Source organism: Cinclus cinclus, chromosome 15 (assembly GCF_963662255.1).
Source record: "Cinclus cinclus chromosome 15, bCinCin1.1, whole genome shotgun sequence".
In the NCBI taxonomy this organism is placed as follows: Eukaryota; Metazoa; Chordata; class Aves; order Passeriformes; family Cinclidae; genus Cinclus; species Cinclus cinclus.
Genome location: NC_085060.1, coordinates 11363761 through 11380271, shown reverse-complemented (window position 1 = coordinate 11380271; position 16511 = coordinate 11363761). Strand labels below are relative to the sequence as shown.

Sequence of the window (16511 nt, the reverse complement as noted above, 5' to 3'; positions counted from 1 at the left end):
AAGGTGCTAAACTTAATCCCTCTGTGAACGTATTCTTTTCTCCCCAGACCTGAGTTTATCTTATCTCCACCAGTGAGCAGTTCAGGGCCTTTGTCAGAAGGCCTATTCAGGGTGTGGTGGTCTTCTCTGCAGCTTTTGTAATACAGTTTTGCTATAATAGGCATGAGGATGCCTACATGAAGATATTTAAGGCATAAATAATAACATTTAGTCTCTGACATATCTTCCAGCTGAAGAACAGACCAGCTCAAAGGGAATGCAACTAAATGTCCATTGATTTGCTCTCCTGCCTACCATTCATGGAAGGGTGAGAAGAGAAGGCAGAGCAGGGAACTCACAGCAGAAGGATCATGGAAGTCTGGAAGATGTTGAAGTCACCGACTCTTTCTGCTGTCATGAAGAATCAGGAGAGGGAACTCTCAGCCCCTCAGCATTTCATGTCAGTGCTGGAGACCCACACATGTGGTAGCCATGAAACACAAAGAGACAGCAATGTTAAAGTCCCAGTTCAGCATCACTAGCTCAACACTGGTGTCACAGGGACTGAACAATTCTCATATAAAGTTTTCTTCTGAAGCATTAGCCATCGACAAATATCTTTCTCTGTATGAATTATGGAGTATTATTTTCTTTTTAATTGCATTGATTTACACTGAAAGCTTTAAACATCATCCTAATAATTATCATAAACCAATTTGTCATCAGGAATACAATAAACTGTTAATCATGTGAGCCCATGCTTACAAGGAGGTGATTCTCCTGCATCAGAGGAACTGGAAGGAAATAAGAAGCTACACTTAAAAATGCCAGAGTGTGCACCCAGGTCGCTGCACTTAGGAGAAAACTTATGTGAATGATTGCCACTAAATGAGATCTTAGAAAAAAGCCCTCAGAACCAGCAATAGTGTTGCTTTATGGAGAAATGCCCAGATGGTGGTCAGGGGCTGGCACCCACCCTCACTGACCTGCCCTGCTTGGGTCAGGGGTCACCCTGCTGCCCTTGCACCTTCTGCGGGGCTCTCCTGCCAGACTTTTGAAGGGGACCTGTGTCCCAAATGCTCCTCCCCAGAGCTGAAACCAGACAATGGCAAGTGTGTGGCCATGGTTTGTTTGGTTGCTGGTGGCATTGCAACCTGCTGCCTTTCTGCCCTGTCACTCCCTCTTCCCGTGCTCACTGATTGCAATGACTTCTGCTCACAGAGAAGAACATCAGCAAATACCTTCTGTAAGGAAACTTCAGCCATTGCTCCAATCCCTTCTCTTAGAGCTGGTCTGACTATTTAATACCAGCAAAAAAGAAAAGAAAGCCTGGCAAGAGGCATGGAAAATTTTGGACAGAGCGATTGCAGCCTTAGCCAGCTGCAAGTCACCCTGACAAAGGGAGAGCAAATAAGACACATTCTAGGGGGAGCTGGAGAGGAGGTGGAAACGATGTGTGCTCTGAGCCCCCCGGATACCTGCGGGAGTGAGAAGGAGGCAGCAAAAGAGAGCTGTAACAGGGTTTGAACGCTTTGAACTCCTCTGACAGCCCGGTGCTGTAGTGCTCCTTATCCGTGTGAGATCTCACAGCAGCGAGCGTTTCACAGCCCCATCCCGGAGCGGGCAGCACACACTGCTCCGCTTGCCGCATCACCCCAGGTTTTACTACCACTAAATTTCCACTCCTCGGCCAGTTTCAGCAGAATGGGCTTTATTTTGCAGAGTGATCTTGAAATGTACACAGTGGTTTGTAGGGGCGGGATGAAAGCCCGACATGACTCAGGCTGGTGATGGGGCACAGAGTGCTCAGCGTGGTGACAGGGACACCCCGAGAGTGACAGCCCCTGCCCTGGGTGCAGTCAGCACTGCCCTGTGCTGCAGGGCTCAGATCTCAGGTGGTGTTCCTTCTCCAGCAGGGAAACCCTTGCATCCCACCAATCCACTGATGTGTCAGGATTTTAGTTTGATTTCCCTGATCCACACAGCTCCCCAGGGTTGCCCAGCAGATGCCCAGCTGTAATGTGACTTGAGTCGTGTGGAAGCAGCAGCACAGGAACGACTTCCATGGAGCTGGGGCCTCCTGCCTTCACCACAACATTCATTTCAGCCTCCAGCCCTTCATATAAAGTATCATCAAATAATTTACAGGAGGTGTTAGCTGCAGGCTACAGCCAAAAGGAAGGTTTATTTAAGGCACTGTGTGGATTGCTATACAAGATCCTGATGGATTACTCCTATCTGAGAATTTACAGATATTGCCAGAGCATGGCCAACAATTTGGATTAGTTGAGATTAAACTCAGACTGTGTTGGTTTTCCTCCCTTAGGAAATCCCAACCCTAGGTCCACAGATATTTTCTGAAGGCAAGATGTAGACAAAAACAACTTTTACTTTTTCCAGCAGGCACCTGAAGTACTTTTCCATCAATCACCTTTGATATACAGCGGCAGAAGTGTGAGCTACTTCATTAAGAGCCCTCACACATAACTGGATACATTTACATATTAATCAGACAGCCGAGCTGCTAATCTTTCTATCTTATATGCTTCAGTAACCATTAGTCAGAGCCAGGTGCTGTTAAATACTCCAGGTACCACCAAGTGCTCTATAATCAAGATGAGTGTGGATGACAGGGGAAGGTTCAGATTTACAATGCTCCCATAGAGCCAAGCACTGTTAGCTATGCCAGGGTAACATAAATACACATATCTAACATCAGGAGCTTTCATCCAGTGGGAGCACTGAGCGAGGTGCTCAGGGTCTTAGTTCAAGGTAAATTGTAGAATCACAGCATGGTTTGGGCTGGAGGCACCTTGAAGATCATCAACTTCCAACCCCCTGCTATGGGCAGAGATATCTTCCTTCAGACCAGGTTCCTCAGGGCCCCATCCAACTAGAACGCTACCAGGGATAGGGCAGCCATAGCTTCTCTGGACAACCTGTTCCAGTGCCTCACCACCCTCACAAGGAAGAATTACTTCCTAATATCTCACGTAGTCCCACCTCTGACAACTTAAAACCATTCCCCCTTGCTCTATCACTGCATGTTCTTGTCAAAAGCCCCTCTTCAGCCAGAAGGTGCTGTAAAGTCTCCCTGGAACCTTCTCTTCTCCAGGCTGAACAGCCCCATCTCTCGGTACGTCTCCATAGGAGAGAGGCTCCAGGCGTCTGAGCATCTCCCTTTGTATTATTTTTCACTGGAGTGTGGGACTTACCTTCCTCTGTCCCCTTCTGTGAAAGGAGAGTAAGAAAAGGCTGAGCTGCAGCTCCCTTGGGAAAGCCAGGCTTGAGCAAGAGGGGGAACAAATAAAGGGATTAAGAAAAGTTTAACTGCTTTTCTCTCCATCATACTTGCACTCCAAACATAAATAAGTTAGTGATGCTAATATTAGACTTCAGTGCTTGCAGATATGGTGTGGCTAATTTACAGTTCTGGGTGGAGGGCTCAGAGCTGCTGCTGCCACCATACCCAGACACTTCTTACTCTTCCATGCAAGCTTTGATGGCAGCTGATGTTGCTCTGTGCCTAAAATGTTTTAAATGGCTAAGCCATCCCAAATGTGTTGGCAGGGAACAAGTGTCTTGCAGATAAATCACACTTCTATTTCTGGACTGTTCTATAAATACACCTTTTGTCTGGAAACCACCCTCAGAGGCAGAGGCCAAACCTCTGCCCAGCACCTCACCTCTCCTTTTTGTAACTAGCCTCCTTTCTTCCCTAAAGAATTCCTTCTGGATTAAAAACTCCTTCTCCCTGGCTACAGCTATCAAGGGACCAGGGGGTGGGCAGGAGATGACCCTTCCACACAGTGCCTGCTGAGTGTGAGCTGCAAGGAGGTTTAGGTGCATTTCCTGGGCAGAGGGGCTCCTAATGCACAGCTCCTTGGGGCAATTTCAGCACCTTCCCCAGTGCCAGCAAACGAAGTCCATTCCAGGGTACTACAGGACTGTCCCAGCAGTGCTGCCCCCGTTGCTCTGGGGCCCTTTCCAGGCTTCATTTACTAATCCCCGACATGCTGAAACCCTTCCCCATGCCCCAGGGGCATAAGGTGCAGCCGTGGAGCATCCTGGAGCACCCCAGCAGTGGGAGCACCACGGGCTCAGCTGTGGGGCAGCACAAACCCCACACCTGCAAAATGCCAAAGTCCCATCTGGGACAGGGGGAAATTCGTGTGTTCACTGCTTCCTTCCTCATCCACCACTCTGCTCTGCAGACAGCCAGAGCCCAGACAGGCTCCTGCTGCCTCCTCCCTCTGGGACACAGGGATTTACCACCAAGCAGCACCTCTTGCAGCACAGATTTACACAGCCTGAACCCTTATTTACACTTTAATTCTGTCACTGCTCGTGCACAAACACAAATCACATTGCTTTCCCCAGACATTCTTGCCAGCAAGGCTGCACAGGTTTTCCCCTTGGCATTGAAGAGTGAAGTGCTGCCATACTAGTAGCTAGATATTGAAAATAAAAAAAAAAATGGGAAAAAATGCAGCAACCAGCAGCTCTGATTGAAGATTAAGAGGTGTTTGGATTTACAAAGAGATAGTGCTTTAACTTAAGCACCTGAGTGACTGATCACATTTATAAGACCGTTCATCTGCTTTGTACTTGAATTAGATGATGCACATTTAAAAATCCATCCCCAGGTGAGTTCTGGGCCTTTTTGGAGATCTGGCATCAAAGCAGCAGACAGACGGGAGTCAGAGGCCAAGCAATGAAACGTGGTAATTACTCACTGAGTGCCATCACTCATGCCTGGTGCTTTGAACACAGTTTGGAACAGAAATGCAAATATCTATTTTTTATTAGTGACCCAGCACAAGCTACTTCAGTCTGACCACAGAGATGCAGAGTGAGCAGTTCATCAGAACAGACATTTACTCAGGTGCCTGAAAGGCTGCAGAATCTCAGAGCAAGAACAAAGCATTTTTTAAAAAATCCACTTTTTTTTTTCCCCTTTCTCCTTCCTGAACCATCAAGAAAGGTCACAAAACCTTTGCAGACTTCTGTCACAAGCCCAGAATACAGTGGGCTTCCTCACCAGCCAGCAGGGTCCTATGCCAAGATGGGGGGAGCATTCACATCCAGGCTCCAGGGCATGGAAAGCAGGACAGATGTCTGTGGGATGGACAGACACCCACAACATGGAGCCCAGTCTGACAAAACACCAATGTCAGACAATACTGATGGGAGTGATCTGCCTATCCCCAACAATTACAGTGCCCAGGGGCAGCACCCTCGAGCTGACCCCACCTGAAGACTTTCTTCCACCACCTTGCAGCCGTTTACTCAGGACAGACCTAAATCTTTTTCCCTGCCTCCCCAGGGGGTGGTTGGGAAATGGAGCAAGGCAGCTGAGTAGTGTTCCCAATGTGCCCAGAGAAGGGCCATGGAGCTGGGGAAGAGTTTGGAGCACAAGTCTGAAGAGAAGCAGCTGTGGGGCTCAGCCTGGAGAAAAGGAATCTTGAGGGGGACCTTATCACTCTCCAGAACTGCCTGAATGGAGGTGGCAATTGGGCTCTTCTGCCAGGTAACAAGTGATGGGATGAAAGGAATTGACCTCCAATTGTGCCCGGGGAAGTTTAGATTGGATATTTGAGAATATTTTTCTGTCTAAAGGGTTGTCAAGCATTGGACATTGTCAAGCCCAGGGCAGTGGTGGAGTCCCCATTCCTGGAGGGATTTAAAAAACTTATAGATTTGGTCCTTGGACATAGCTTAGTGGTGGCCGTGGTAGTGCTGTCTTAATGGTTGGACTTGATGGTCTGTGTTAGTTTTCCTTGGCCTGGTTTGTGGTAGGGAGCAGGGCCAAAGAGGTGGCTCCTGTGAGAAGCTCTGGAAGCTTCCACCGTGTCCAGAAGAGCCAGTCCCAGATGGCTCTGAAGATGGATGTGCTGCTCACTAAAGCTGTGCCAATTACAGAGGTTAGTAATGCCTCTGTAATAACAGATTTTAAAAGAAAATCAAAACAAAGCAGGGCACAGTTTTTTTCTAGTCAGAGAAGAGAAGGTGAGAACATGTGAGGGAAACAACATAGGGACACCAAGGTCAGTGCAGGAGGGGCAGGAGGTGATCCAGGTGCCAGAGCTGAGATTCCTCTGCAGGCCGTGGTGAGGAGCCTGGGGAAGCAGCTGCAGCCCATGGGGATCCATGGGGGATGCAGAGATCCACCCACAGCCCGTGGGGATCCATGGGGATGCAGAGATCCACCCACAGCCCGTGGGGATCCACGGGGATGCAGAGATCCACCCACAGCCCGTGGGGATCCACGGGGATGCAGAGATCCACCCACAGCCCGTGGGGATCCATGGGGGATGCAGAGATCCACCCACAGCCCCTGGGGATCCATGGGGGATGCAGAGATCCACCCACAGCCCGTGGGGAAGGTGCCCAGGCTGGAGCAGGTGGATGCCTGGAGGATGCTGTGATCCAGTGGGAGACCCGGTGGAGAGAGAGGGCCCTTGCTCCCAGGCAGGAACAGCCTGTCCTTGGAGGACTGCACCCTGTGGAAAGAGTGACTCATGTCACAGCAGATTTGGGAGGGCTGTGTGCCCATGGGAGGGTCTTACCTTGAAGCAGGTGTGGTAGGGCTGCTGCTCATGAGATTTGGAGCCATGCTGGAGAAGTTCACAGAGAACTGTCTCCCATGGGAGGGACCCCACAGTCTCACAGGGGAAGGATTCCTCTCCCAGAGAGCAGAAGAAAACCTCAGGTGACAAAATGACCAAATCCCCAGGCCCTGTCTCCCTGCACTGTCAGTGGGAAGGAGGGAGGGGCTGGGGGAGAGGAAAGGTGTTTTAAAGGCTTATTTTACTTCTCATTATCCTCCTCTAATTTTGTTAGTAATAAATTCACCTTGTGAATTTAAGCTGAGCCTGTTTCACCCTTAGAGTGTTTTTCTCCCAGTCCTTATAACAACTTATGAACACTTACTTCATTTTTTTTCCCCTCTCCTCTGCCCAGCTGTAACAGGGGAGGGCAGCTGTCATGGATACCTGGTGTTTGGCCAGTGTCAGAGCACAACAAGGTCTTAGAGATCTTCCCCAGCCTAAATAATTCTATGACTCAGTGTTCCCTGGGCACACAGAGAACAGGATCCAGCACTCATATCCCCTCACCCAGCAGGGGCAGCCCCCAGGGAACAACAGTGCAGCAGGGGTACAGCTGGAGGCTGTCAGGGACAGAAAACACTATTGTGCCCAACTGGGAGAGACTTGACCTAGGGACTGGAGGTGCTTGACTAAATCAGTTTTAAAATCATTCATTTACTTTTTTAAAGGGAGGGCACTGCTGCCCAGCACACTGAAAATCTACAAGCTCTTGCTTCCACGCAGGTCTCAGCTCTTACCCACAGTTGACTGGCTGTGGGATTGGAGTCATCTGCAACCACTGCCCCATCCCAGCACCCAGGGACTCCCTGGGGATCTCCCCGGAATGGATTTGTGCACACAGGAACTCAAACTGGCCACACTGACTTGCAGGAGGGTCTGTCTGTACCCATAGATCCTGCAACACCAGCAAACCCCTTTTCTGTATGGAGAAGGGCTGAGTGTTCATCTGTGGGATCACACAGAGCTGGGGGCTGGGAGCCTGGGGAGGAGCCAGAGCTCAGCACAGGCCTTGGAGCCACTTTTCTCTCATCCACTGGGGTTTGAACCAAGACCTATAACAAGCAAGACAGAGACTTTCATTCATCTGAGGGACATGTGATTCTGTGATTAAAGAGATTCAAAAACCTGCAAGAGACCAACAGTGAGGAGCATTAGAGCCCCACTGCCAGGGGAAGCTGTCCTGCCACAGGGGCTCATTTTGTGCAGGCTGGAGCTGCCTTTCCTGCCTCACCTACCTGAGCAGGGCTCCTGCCAGCTCAGCATCACCAAGGAGGTTTATGCAGAGCTTTCTGCCTTCTGTGGCTTCCCAACTTCCTTTCCATTTTAGTGAGTTCAGATTTTCCACCCAACACTAAAATTTCCTTCAAAGCCCATGCTTTTAGAGCAGCATCAGTTTCTTCCTCAATCATATCTCTCCACTTGCTGGCAGGTCCATTTTCCTTAATGGCTTCTTTTCCCAGGATATGCATGGGTCCACCTAACCAACAAATAAGCAGCTTGACTGGTATTAACAAATTTCCCTGTTTTCTCCTCTCTTACAGTAATTTTTTCATTTCCTAACGTGTATCTCATTTGACTCCTATTCCTCCTCTTACCTCCTCTCAGTCTGTCCCCCAAACCCAATTACAGAAGAGACACTCCAGCTCACCACACCTGCACAGGCCAGCCCACAGCTCACCCCAAGATGTCACAGCTCCTCTCACACTGGGTTTTTAGGTGGATACCATGTAAAACCCATAGCACTTCCCACCCTCATTTATGGATGGAAGACAAACACAGAGCTCTGCTGAGCAGCAGAGAAACAGCAGAAAGGATTCCAAAGGGTCCTAAATGAAGCAAGCCAATTGGTACTGTCCATCTTCCCTCAAGCCATTTCCTGCCCATCTGTCATGAGGTTGGGCAGCTCTGGCACATCCCTGCCTCTGAGCTAGCTGGGCTTCCAGAAGGTGGGAAGGCCAGTGAGAGAGGACTGTAACATCTCCTATCTATGGAGAGCACTCAGTACCACTGTGTGATGCTGCTTGTAGGGATGTGCCCCAATATTGTAAAACTCCTACTTCTGTCTTATGCTGTGCTATTCAGATGTATGCAGTGGAATTCTGATTTTAATTTGCACAAGAACTTCTAAAAGTTCATGTCCCCTGCAGAAGGTTCTTTTGTGACAGAATGAAGGAAATCATATGAAATGACAATTGAGATGGGGGGCTCCACGTGGTCTCCAACATGTCGTAGGGAATCACAGACTTCACCACTATGGAAAGATACTGCAATGATTTGAGAAAATCTGTTCAGTGGTTTGGACCATTGAACCTGGCACTGGAGAAGATGCGTATGCATCAGAACCTTGGTCATTCCCACAGCTCAGCCTTCTGTCATGCAGTTGCAGTGAGAGAGAGGTTTTTGCTAAAATTCCATTGTGGAGTGAATCAAGCAGTCGACAGCACCTGCTGAGCCAGCACCCAACCCTCTCCCAACACAAAGTCTCTGGATGTCCACAACCACAATTCCCATCCAGAAACAGCTGTGACACAGGACAACACAAGACAAGTGACTTCACCAACAACCCAGGAGGAGTTCAAACCCCCACCCCTCCATCTCTGCTGCACCCAGAGCACGGTAGAACCTTTACTGTCCTGCTGTGGGGAACGGCCCCACAACAACACAAAGAATTAGATGCCATGGGGTGTTGAGAACTCACCTCTGCAAAGCACTTCCAACATCAGCCCTTCTAAGGCTGGGCGGGGGGGGGGGGGGGAAATTGCCCTGCACAGTTTCAAGGAGGGCAATAAGGAACAGTTTAAAACCCTTCCACAGCTGAGGCTCTCCTGGGCCCGTTTCCCTGCTGATGGAGGGCACTCATTCTTGTGCTGCCTCAGCTCACCAGTCACTCCCAATCCACCTCCAGTAAACTGCTGTCTCTCCTCTGTGGCTCCCCTGCCCAGAGCCCCTCCTCAGTGAGAGCCCTGGAAACTCAGAGTCACCAGCTCAGCTCCATGGCCATGATGCTCTGCACAGTGGCATTGAGGAGATATAATAAAATGGATCCAGTTACATAAAGCACAAAAGGGAGCCAAAGAAAACCAAGTCATCCAAGGTGCTGTAGTCAGTTCCTCTAGGAAGAAGAGAGTTTTGCTCTCATTTCCTCCAGCATTTATTTTATCACTCAAACAATGCCTCACTGATGAAAAGAAGAACCTGTAAAGTTTTAGTCTGGCATAAAACAAATCCATCTACAGAGCCAAGGAGACTTAAAGTACCATAGAGAGGGTGAGGACAGAAACATTATTTAGTGGAAACCACATCAAGTTGGATAGACCCTAAATTCCTTTTTAAATGACACGGAGTAGTCCTAATTGGTGCAAGAGCTGGCATTACCTGACATCTGCTCAGGAGCTAAATACTTAGTCAAAGCCTAGTTGAAAACTACTCAAATTTTAAATAAAAATTGTGGGTTTTTTTTTCCTTTTCCTATGCCAAGAATATATTTGACAATTAATTGTGCAAATGTTGAATGAGTCAAGAAATTGCAACAATTTGAGAAGAAATGTTTAAGGAAGGCAGTAAAAAGTTAAGGACAGCACTCCAGTCAGGCTGCCAATTTCATACCCAAGGCTGAAAAGAACTGATGAAGTGCTATTAATGAAATTATATAGCTGTGTATCTTCTATCATCAGCTACCTGGCAATAGCCCTGCAGTTTCCCATGTGACTGCTTTTAGGCTTTACTGGATCTACAGGGTCTGTGGCTCCAAAGGCCAAGGTGAGGGTGGGTGTTCCCAGACACCACTGCCAGATGTCTGTCCTACAGCTAGGTCAGGCAGCCACAAAACAGGGGAAATTAATCAGTATTTCCCAGATTGAAAAACTTTATTGCTGTGACAAATCCATTCAGAAGACAAACTAAAAGCAAAAGAAAATGTGGTGAAAAATGTGTCAAGTGGAATGTCTAGCTTCTGTGGAACTGCCATCCCCAATTCCTGCTGAAGATGCTCAGACTTTTAGATTTATTTTTCTTTTTAGCTGGAGGGCCACTGAGAGGACATGGTAAGACATACTAGCAGAGAACACAATCCAGAAGACATTGATACCCATCCTTTTTTGCTGATGATTCAGTGAGAATATGTTCCCAAGGCCCCAGCTAGAGACGACTACTATGTGGTAAGGACCTCCCATTTTAATTATTATCTTGAGAGGAGCCCTACAGGAGAAATAGGGAGCGACCCCTGTGATGGAAATGGAACAACCAGCTTACAGTTCATCCCCACTGATCCATAATGAAGTGTGGATCTGAAATAAGCCCAGATAGTTCCCCAGAGACACCACAGTAAGAATATGGAGTTTAGGCTGTAATTTGAGTCTCCTAAGGGAGCCATTCTGGTAGCCATGTATCCCTAGAACATCAGGGAGACAACCCTGCTGTTGCAGGGGTCACTTCAGCTGTGCAAGCATAGGCAGCTCTCAGGCTACTGCAGGACCCACACAGAGACAAAAAGAGTATCTGTGCAGCATAAAGCACACAATGTCCACTTCTGGGCTATTTCGGGTACTAGTATAAATTTAGCTACATCTACTCTGCACTTAGGCCTGAACAAAAAGTATTCTCTCTTCCACAGATTTCTGGCAAGTGAAGAATGTTGAAATCTTCTCCAGGGAGCCCAGCATCACTCACCTGGGCCCTCTCCAGGGATAGGTACAGCCATCCTCACCACAGCAACACTCCAGCACTTAAAACCTATTTTCCATTACACATCTAAACCAGAGCATCTGTAAAGCACATCCTGACACTACTGAAAAGTACAATCTGCTCTCAAATTTCTCAGCCACTGAAACCATACAAAAATCTCTTGGTTCATTTTTCTACTCTGTCATTCATTTCTATCAGAGGCTTCTGTAATTTAGTATTTTTCTTTCATATTAGTATTTTCTTTTAAGACAGAAAACACAGCCCATTTAGATAAATTCCTGCTGACTGCAGAAGTACTTCCATTTTGTTCCTTAATGCAAAGGTAAACTCCCACCCTCTGCAGAGGGGAGGCCGGAGCCCCCTGCAGAGCTGCTCTCAAGCAGGAACAGCATTTAACACTCCAAAGTGCAAAGAGGCTCCAGGTCTCAGACAGACACCTGTGCAGCCACACCCCTTCCCAGTGTCCTGCAACAGCTCCTGGGGCCCCAGGGACACAGGGGACAGACCAAGTCCCCAGACACAGGTCACAAAACACAGAGGAGAATCAATCCTCTGCCCTGCTCTCACCACAAAAACCCCTTAAAGTATCCCTTAGGAAGGTTGCTCTCTTCATAATTATTATTCTTCTCTATGAAACTTGTTAGCCAAGTTTATCTTCACCCTTCTGTGGTTTCTCTGCTCTGAAAAAAGGAATAATTTTTTGTTACTGCAAAGTGACAAAAACAGTTCTGCTTATCTGTATGTTCTTGTAGAGATTTGGTTTTGTGAAGATCTGCAGAAAGAAAGTGATAGAGGAATAAAAGGAGGGAGGGGAAATCCCCAGCCCCCCAAGAGACCTTATCCCAGGGGGAAGACAGCTGTGAACCAGGCATGGCAGCAATATTCCAATCAGGACGTCAGGTCAAATCCAGCCCCAAGAAGGCTGGGAGAGAGCAGAGGTCAGGCTAGGACCAGCCTGTGCCAGCTGGACACAGGGCAGCCCCAGCACTGGGGGTCAGGCTTCTCCTGGCTGGGGCAAGTGATGGAGACAGGAATTGTGGCACAGGGTGCTCCACTGGGACAGGCACGTAACACCTTTCCCATCCTATGACTCTACAATCTCACTAAAAATTATGTCTGGTTTGGATAGAGTAACAAACATTTTGTTGCTTTTACAACATTTTGCATGTCATAAAAAATTACTCGCAACTTTTCCTCAACCTGGTCACAACTTCTTCTCCCGGCTGGAGACTAGGAGCTGTCATAAAAGTCTTAAGTTGTCTGCCAGTATGCAGGTTACCTTCACTTGGTAATCTGTTAGATGTCAAGAACTATACTGAAACAGCATTAAATAGCTTTGGTGGTTGAAAAATGAGACACATTTAAAAAACACAATAGGGACCAAAGATAACTAGAAGAACTCCCTGTATTTTGGAACAGTGACAGAAAAAAAATACCTGAATCTCCACCAGAAATAGCAGCAACTGAAATACAAATAACAGAAAGAACACCCAATGTTTGAATAAATCAGAGAGACCAAATTCAATGAATAAGTAACCACAAATTATCTACCCAGAGCTGACTCTCAGACAAAGCCATGGAACTCTCTCCCCTAAATGCAATGGTACTAGAATGAAAACAGGATTATTTGACTTTGGAAAAGCTGCATGGTATTGCTTATAAAATATACTGATTTGAGCTACCTGTACTACTAACTTGAGCTTTACGTTGTGTGATTCCAGACCTGTCCTGTGGAAGCAGAGTTCTTTATAATCAGCTGTACCATGAATATCAGTTTATTTAATCATGTGTACCTGAGCCAAGACATGGTTCATTCAGTCCAAATTCCTGTAACATGTACCCTCCTTTACCTTAAAATTGTATGGGAACAGTCCCTAATCACAAGAACCATTGTTCTGGAATTCAGAAAATAATCATCCCACTCAATGTTACATAGGTGAAGATCCTAGAGGGATCAGAGGTGTACTTTATGCTGATGCATCAGGTCTGTACTTTTATCCCTGGACCATAACGCCTTGAAAACCTTGACCCAAAATAAAGTTGGTTTATTTCTAACATTTTCCTGAAAAAAAATAATTACTTCACTCTGCAGGCAGATGAGACATGACTGCATTCCCTGGCTCAGGCTGACCACACTAAGCAATTTAAAATGGAATTGAGGGAGTCAGAAGATGACTGAGCCAGGGTTACAGGACTGGGAAAGCTGCTGACAGCTTGGTGATAATAGGAATGATAATTAATATTAATTAACCTCCATTTCAGAGAAGATGGGCACCCCACATGTCTAACACCACGCAGGAGCAGAGCCTGTGAACCACACAGTGGCAAAGCTGTCAGCCACATCCCAACGTGGTAACTGGTCAGAGCATCTTTGCTCTCCAGATGCGAGTTACACCAGTGTAAATGAGATCTAGAGCTGTCATCTGTGGCAATGTTTGTGGTTGATACAATACCAGTCATTATCCACCCACAAGACTCACCCTGCCAAGTTACCACAGTTTTGATTATACATCACTGTGTGCTGTGGGTTTGGCTCCATGGACCACTCCACATGATTCATTTCTGGTAAATGAATGAGAGATGAACAACAAAACAAAAAGAAAAGAAGAAATTCTACTTTCCTTGCAAGTAGGGATCATGTCTTTTAAACTCTACTAATGGATCAAGTGGCCTAAATAGAAAACTACAGAAACAGCACGTGAAGAGGCAATGGTTCTAAATTGTCTCAATCCACAAAATCTGGAGCTCTGTCACAATCTGAGAGAAATCAGTTGTGTGCCAGAACAAACACGAACAGCCTATTTCTCTTTGGTTAACTCGATAAAAATCCTACAAAAAGCCAACATAAATAGCTGATACTGCATCACTAGCAATGTCTCTGCTCCACAGGGCACCCTTTCTTTCCATCAGATCTACAAATTTGACCCAAGTGAGCTAGTGAACAATGTAGTTTAAAGTCAGTCTGAAGTAGAAGATGAAGCATTGCAAGGTTAAAAAAATAAATAAAAGGAGAATTGGTAATGAAAGCATCTTTAAATAGAACATGTGCTTCTTTTACTTCACAGCACTTCAACAAGCTGCTTTCACCACATACAAGTTATTGATATGAGCAAGAAAAAGATGGTCCTTAACAAGGAAAATGACCAATAGTCCAAACCTGTAGATTTCTCCAATTACAAGAATTTACACAATAAGCCCTTAAACTGTAGCACCATCAGTCCCTCAAACAAGATGGAACTGACAAGATACTGTTTTCACCAACAATGCCACTTCCCTAATCCATGCTAGGCTTCACAGAGCACTTTGATTCTTGTCTGTAATGGAAGAGTTCAGTTAAAAAAAAAAAAAATAAACACCCCAAGAAATCTGCTTTTCAAGATTCAAAAGATTACAAACTGGCAACAGAAATAATGGAAAGACAGTTTTTGTCAGTTGATACGTAAGAACAGTTGTGTAAAAGACAGCTCAGTATTTTAAGATGAACAATACAAAGAGCAGGCTAAATATAAGATATGCCACATCTTTAAGTGCTTTTGTGCATGATATGAAAAACAAGTGGATGTGGTTTGCTTTTTTGCTTTTGGTGGAGTACAGCAGTTTGAAAAGAAGAAAACAGAATTTAAGCCTGTGAGAAGAGTGCGTTAAAATAATAAGAGATAGGAACATACATCACTCAAGAACTGTGGTTTAACTGCTTTTCACAAAGCAGCAGCCACTTGCAAGGCTTCCCTGACAGCCATATGGGGTGGGAAATAGGTGTCATGTGGAGCTCCTGGCCAGGATAGAGGGGCTGCAGCTCTCCAGCATGGAGAGCTGGGCAGTGCTGGGCAGCTCGGGATCAGAGAGCTGCCGAATCCCTGAGCCAAGCCAGCCCTCCCACGAGCTGCAGGAGCCACAGCACAGTGTTCACACCACAGCCAGGGCCCTACAGATGGTACAGGGGATTTAGGGACAAAAGCTTAAGGGCAAAGGTACTGAAGGAGCAGTCTAGAGAAGGGCTAGATGACCACAAGGGCCATCCCTGCTAAATTTCTGAGGGATCATTTGAGCTGCACCCACAGCTCACCAGACTGGGAACAAGCTGGTGATGTGTGCACTGATCTCTCACCTGCCATTACCCACCTCAACCAACAGGAAACTGGCTGCAAGCTCATTAATCCATTTCCCCAAGCCTTGTTGAGTTACTTGAAGGCTTTCATGAATTAACTAACAACTTCACATCTCCTTCCTAATTTGAGATGTTCTAGGCCTCCAGAGGCTTTATTACTTATATATTTTATTGTATTAGGTTCTTTTAAATAGCTTTTCTGAAAGTGCAAAATTCAAGCTGTTATCAGCTGAACACAACTTTCACTTTTAAAGCTGGTAACTGCAGCTTTTTCTTAGACAAAAACACACAGTTAATATACACAAAACACAATTTTTCCTCTTATTTTCCAATCAAAGAACTGCTGAGGAAAGCTCAGCAGAAATCACACAATGAGGAAGCATGATGACATTAAAGAACCATACACACTCTCTGAAGGACAGGGACATTTCCTGTCAGCCAGCCATCCAACCACTTTAACATGGCTTGGATAATTTTTCTGGGCACAGTTATATCTTCTTACTGTATTGCCACTATGATTTACATCCATAAAACCTGGCAGTAGCTACAAAAAAACCCAACAAAAAACAGCAACTGAATCTCTAGCTGGAAGGCACCATTTACAACAGCTATAACAACATCTAACTGGTAAAAACCTTAAAGAAATATGAAAATTGAGATTTAATCAAAGAAATAGATTCAAGAAAGATCAGCAACATGAAGGCATACAGGAGAGAAGCACAGCTGAAGAAAATGACAGGCAGAATTCACACGGAATTGTTACTTTTAAAACAGAATTGTTATAGAACAGTCCTGCATTACCTTGTTTTCTGAGTATGTGTCATCATCCACCTCCATCAAAAATATGACACCAATAAGTATATATGAAATTAAACAATCTCAGGAGAAGAAATTACATAGTATTATGAAAAATAAGGCAATGGCATAAGCTACATTTCAGTATCACAAATTGATCGAATAATATTACATTTAAATTAACTAACAAATCAGTTAAGTAGGAATGAAAATATTTTTAAATAATCAATTTGTGTTTTATCAAAGGAATTCTGAAGCACAAATTCACGATTTCGACAAATGTTTCAAAGAATGAACAAGTCCTTGATATTCATCAGGCTATTAAAAAAATTAAC

At 45.9% G+C, this 16511-nt stretch overlaps 1 protein-coding gene across 1 annotated transcript in view; it reads right to left on the bottom strand.

The window, feature by feature from the left end:
• Positions 1–363: 363 nt before the first annotated feature.
• The window catches only part of STAG2 (STAG2 cohesin complex component), a 92871-nt gene continuing 76723 nt past the window's right edge, over positions 364–16511 (bottom strand). Inside the window, exon 34 of the mRNA XM_062502846.1 lies at positions 364–446. Coding sequence (XP_062358830.1) covers positions 441–446 — 6 coding nt within the window. The 3' untranslated portion in view covers positions 364–440. The remainder of the gene's footprint in view (positions 447–16511) is intronic.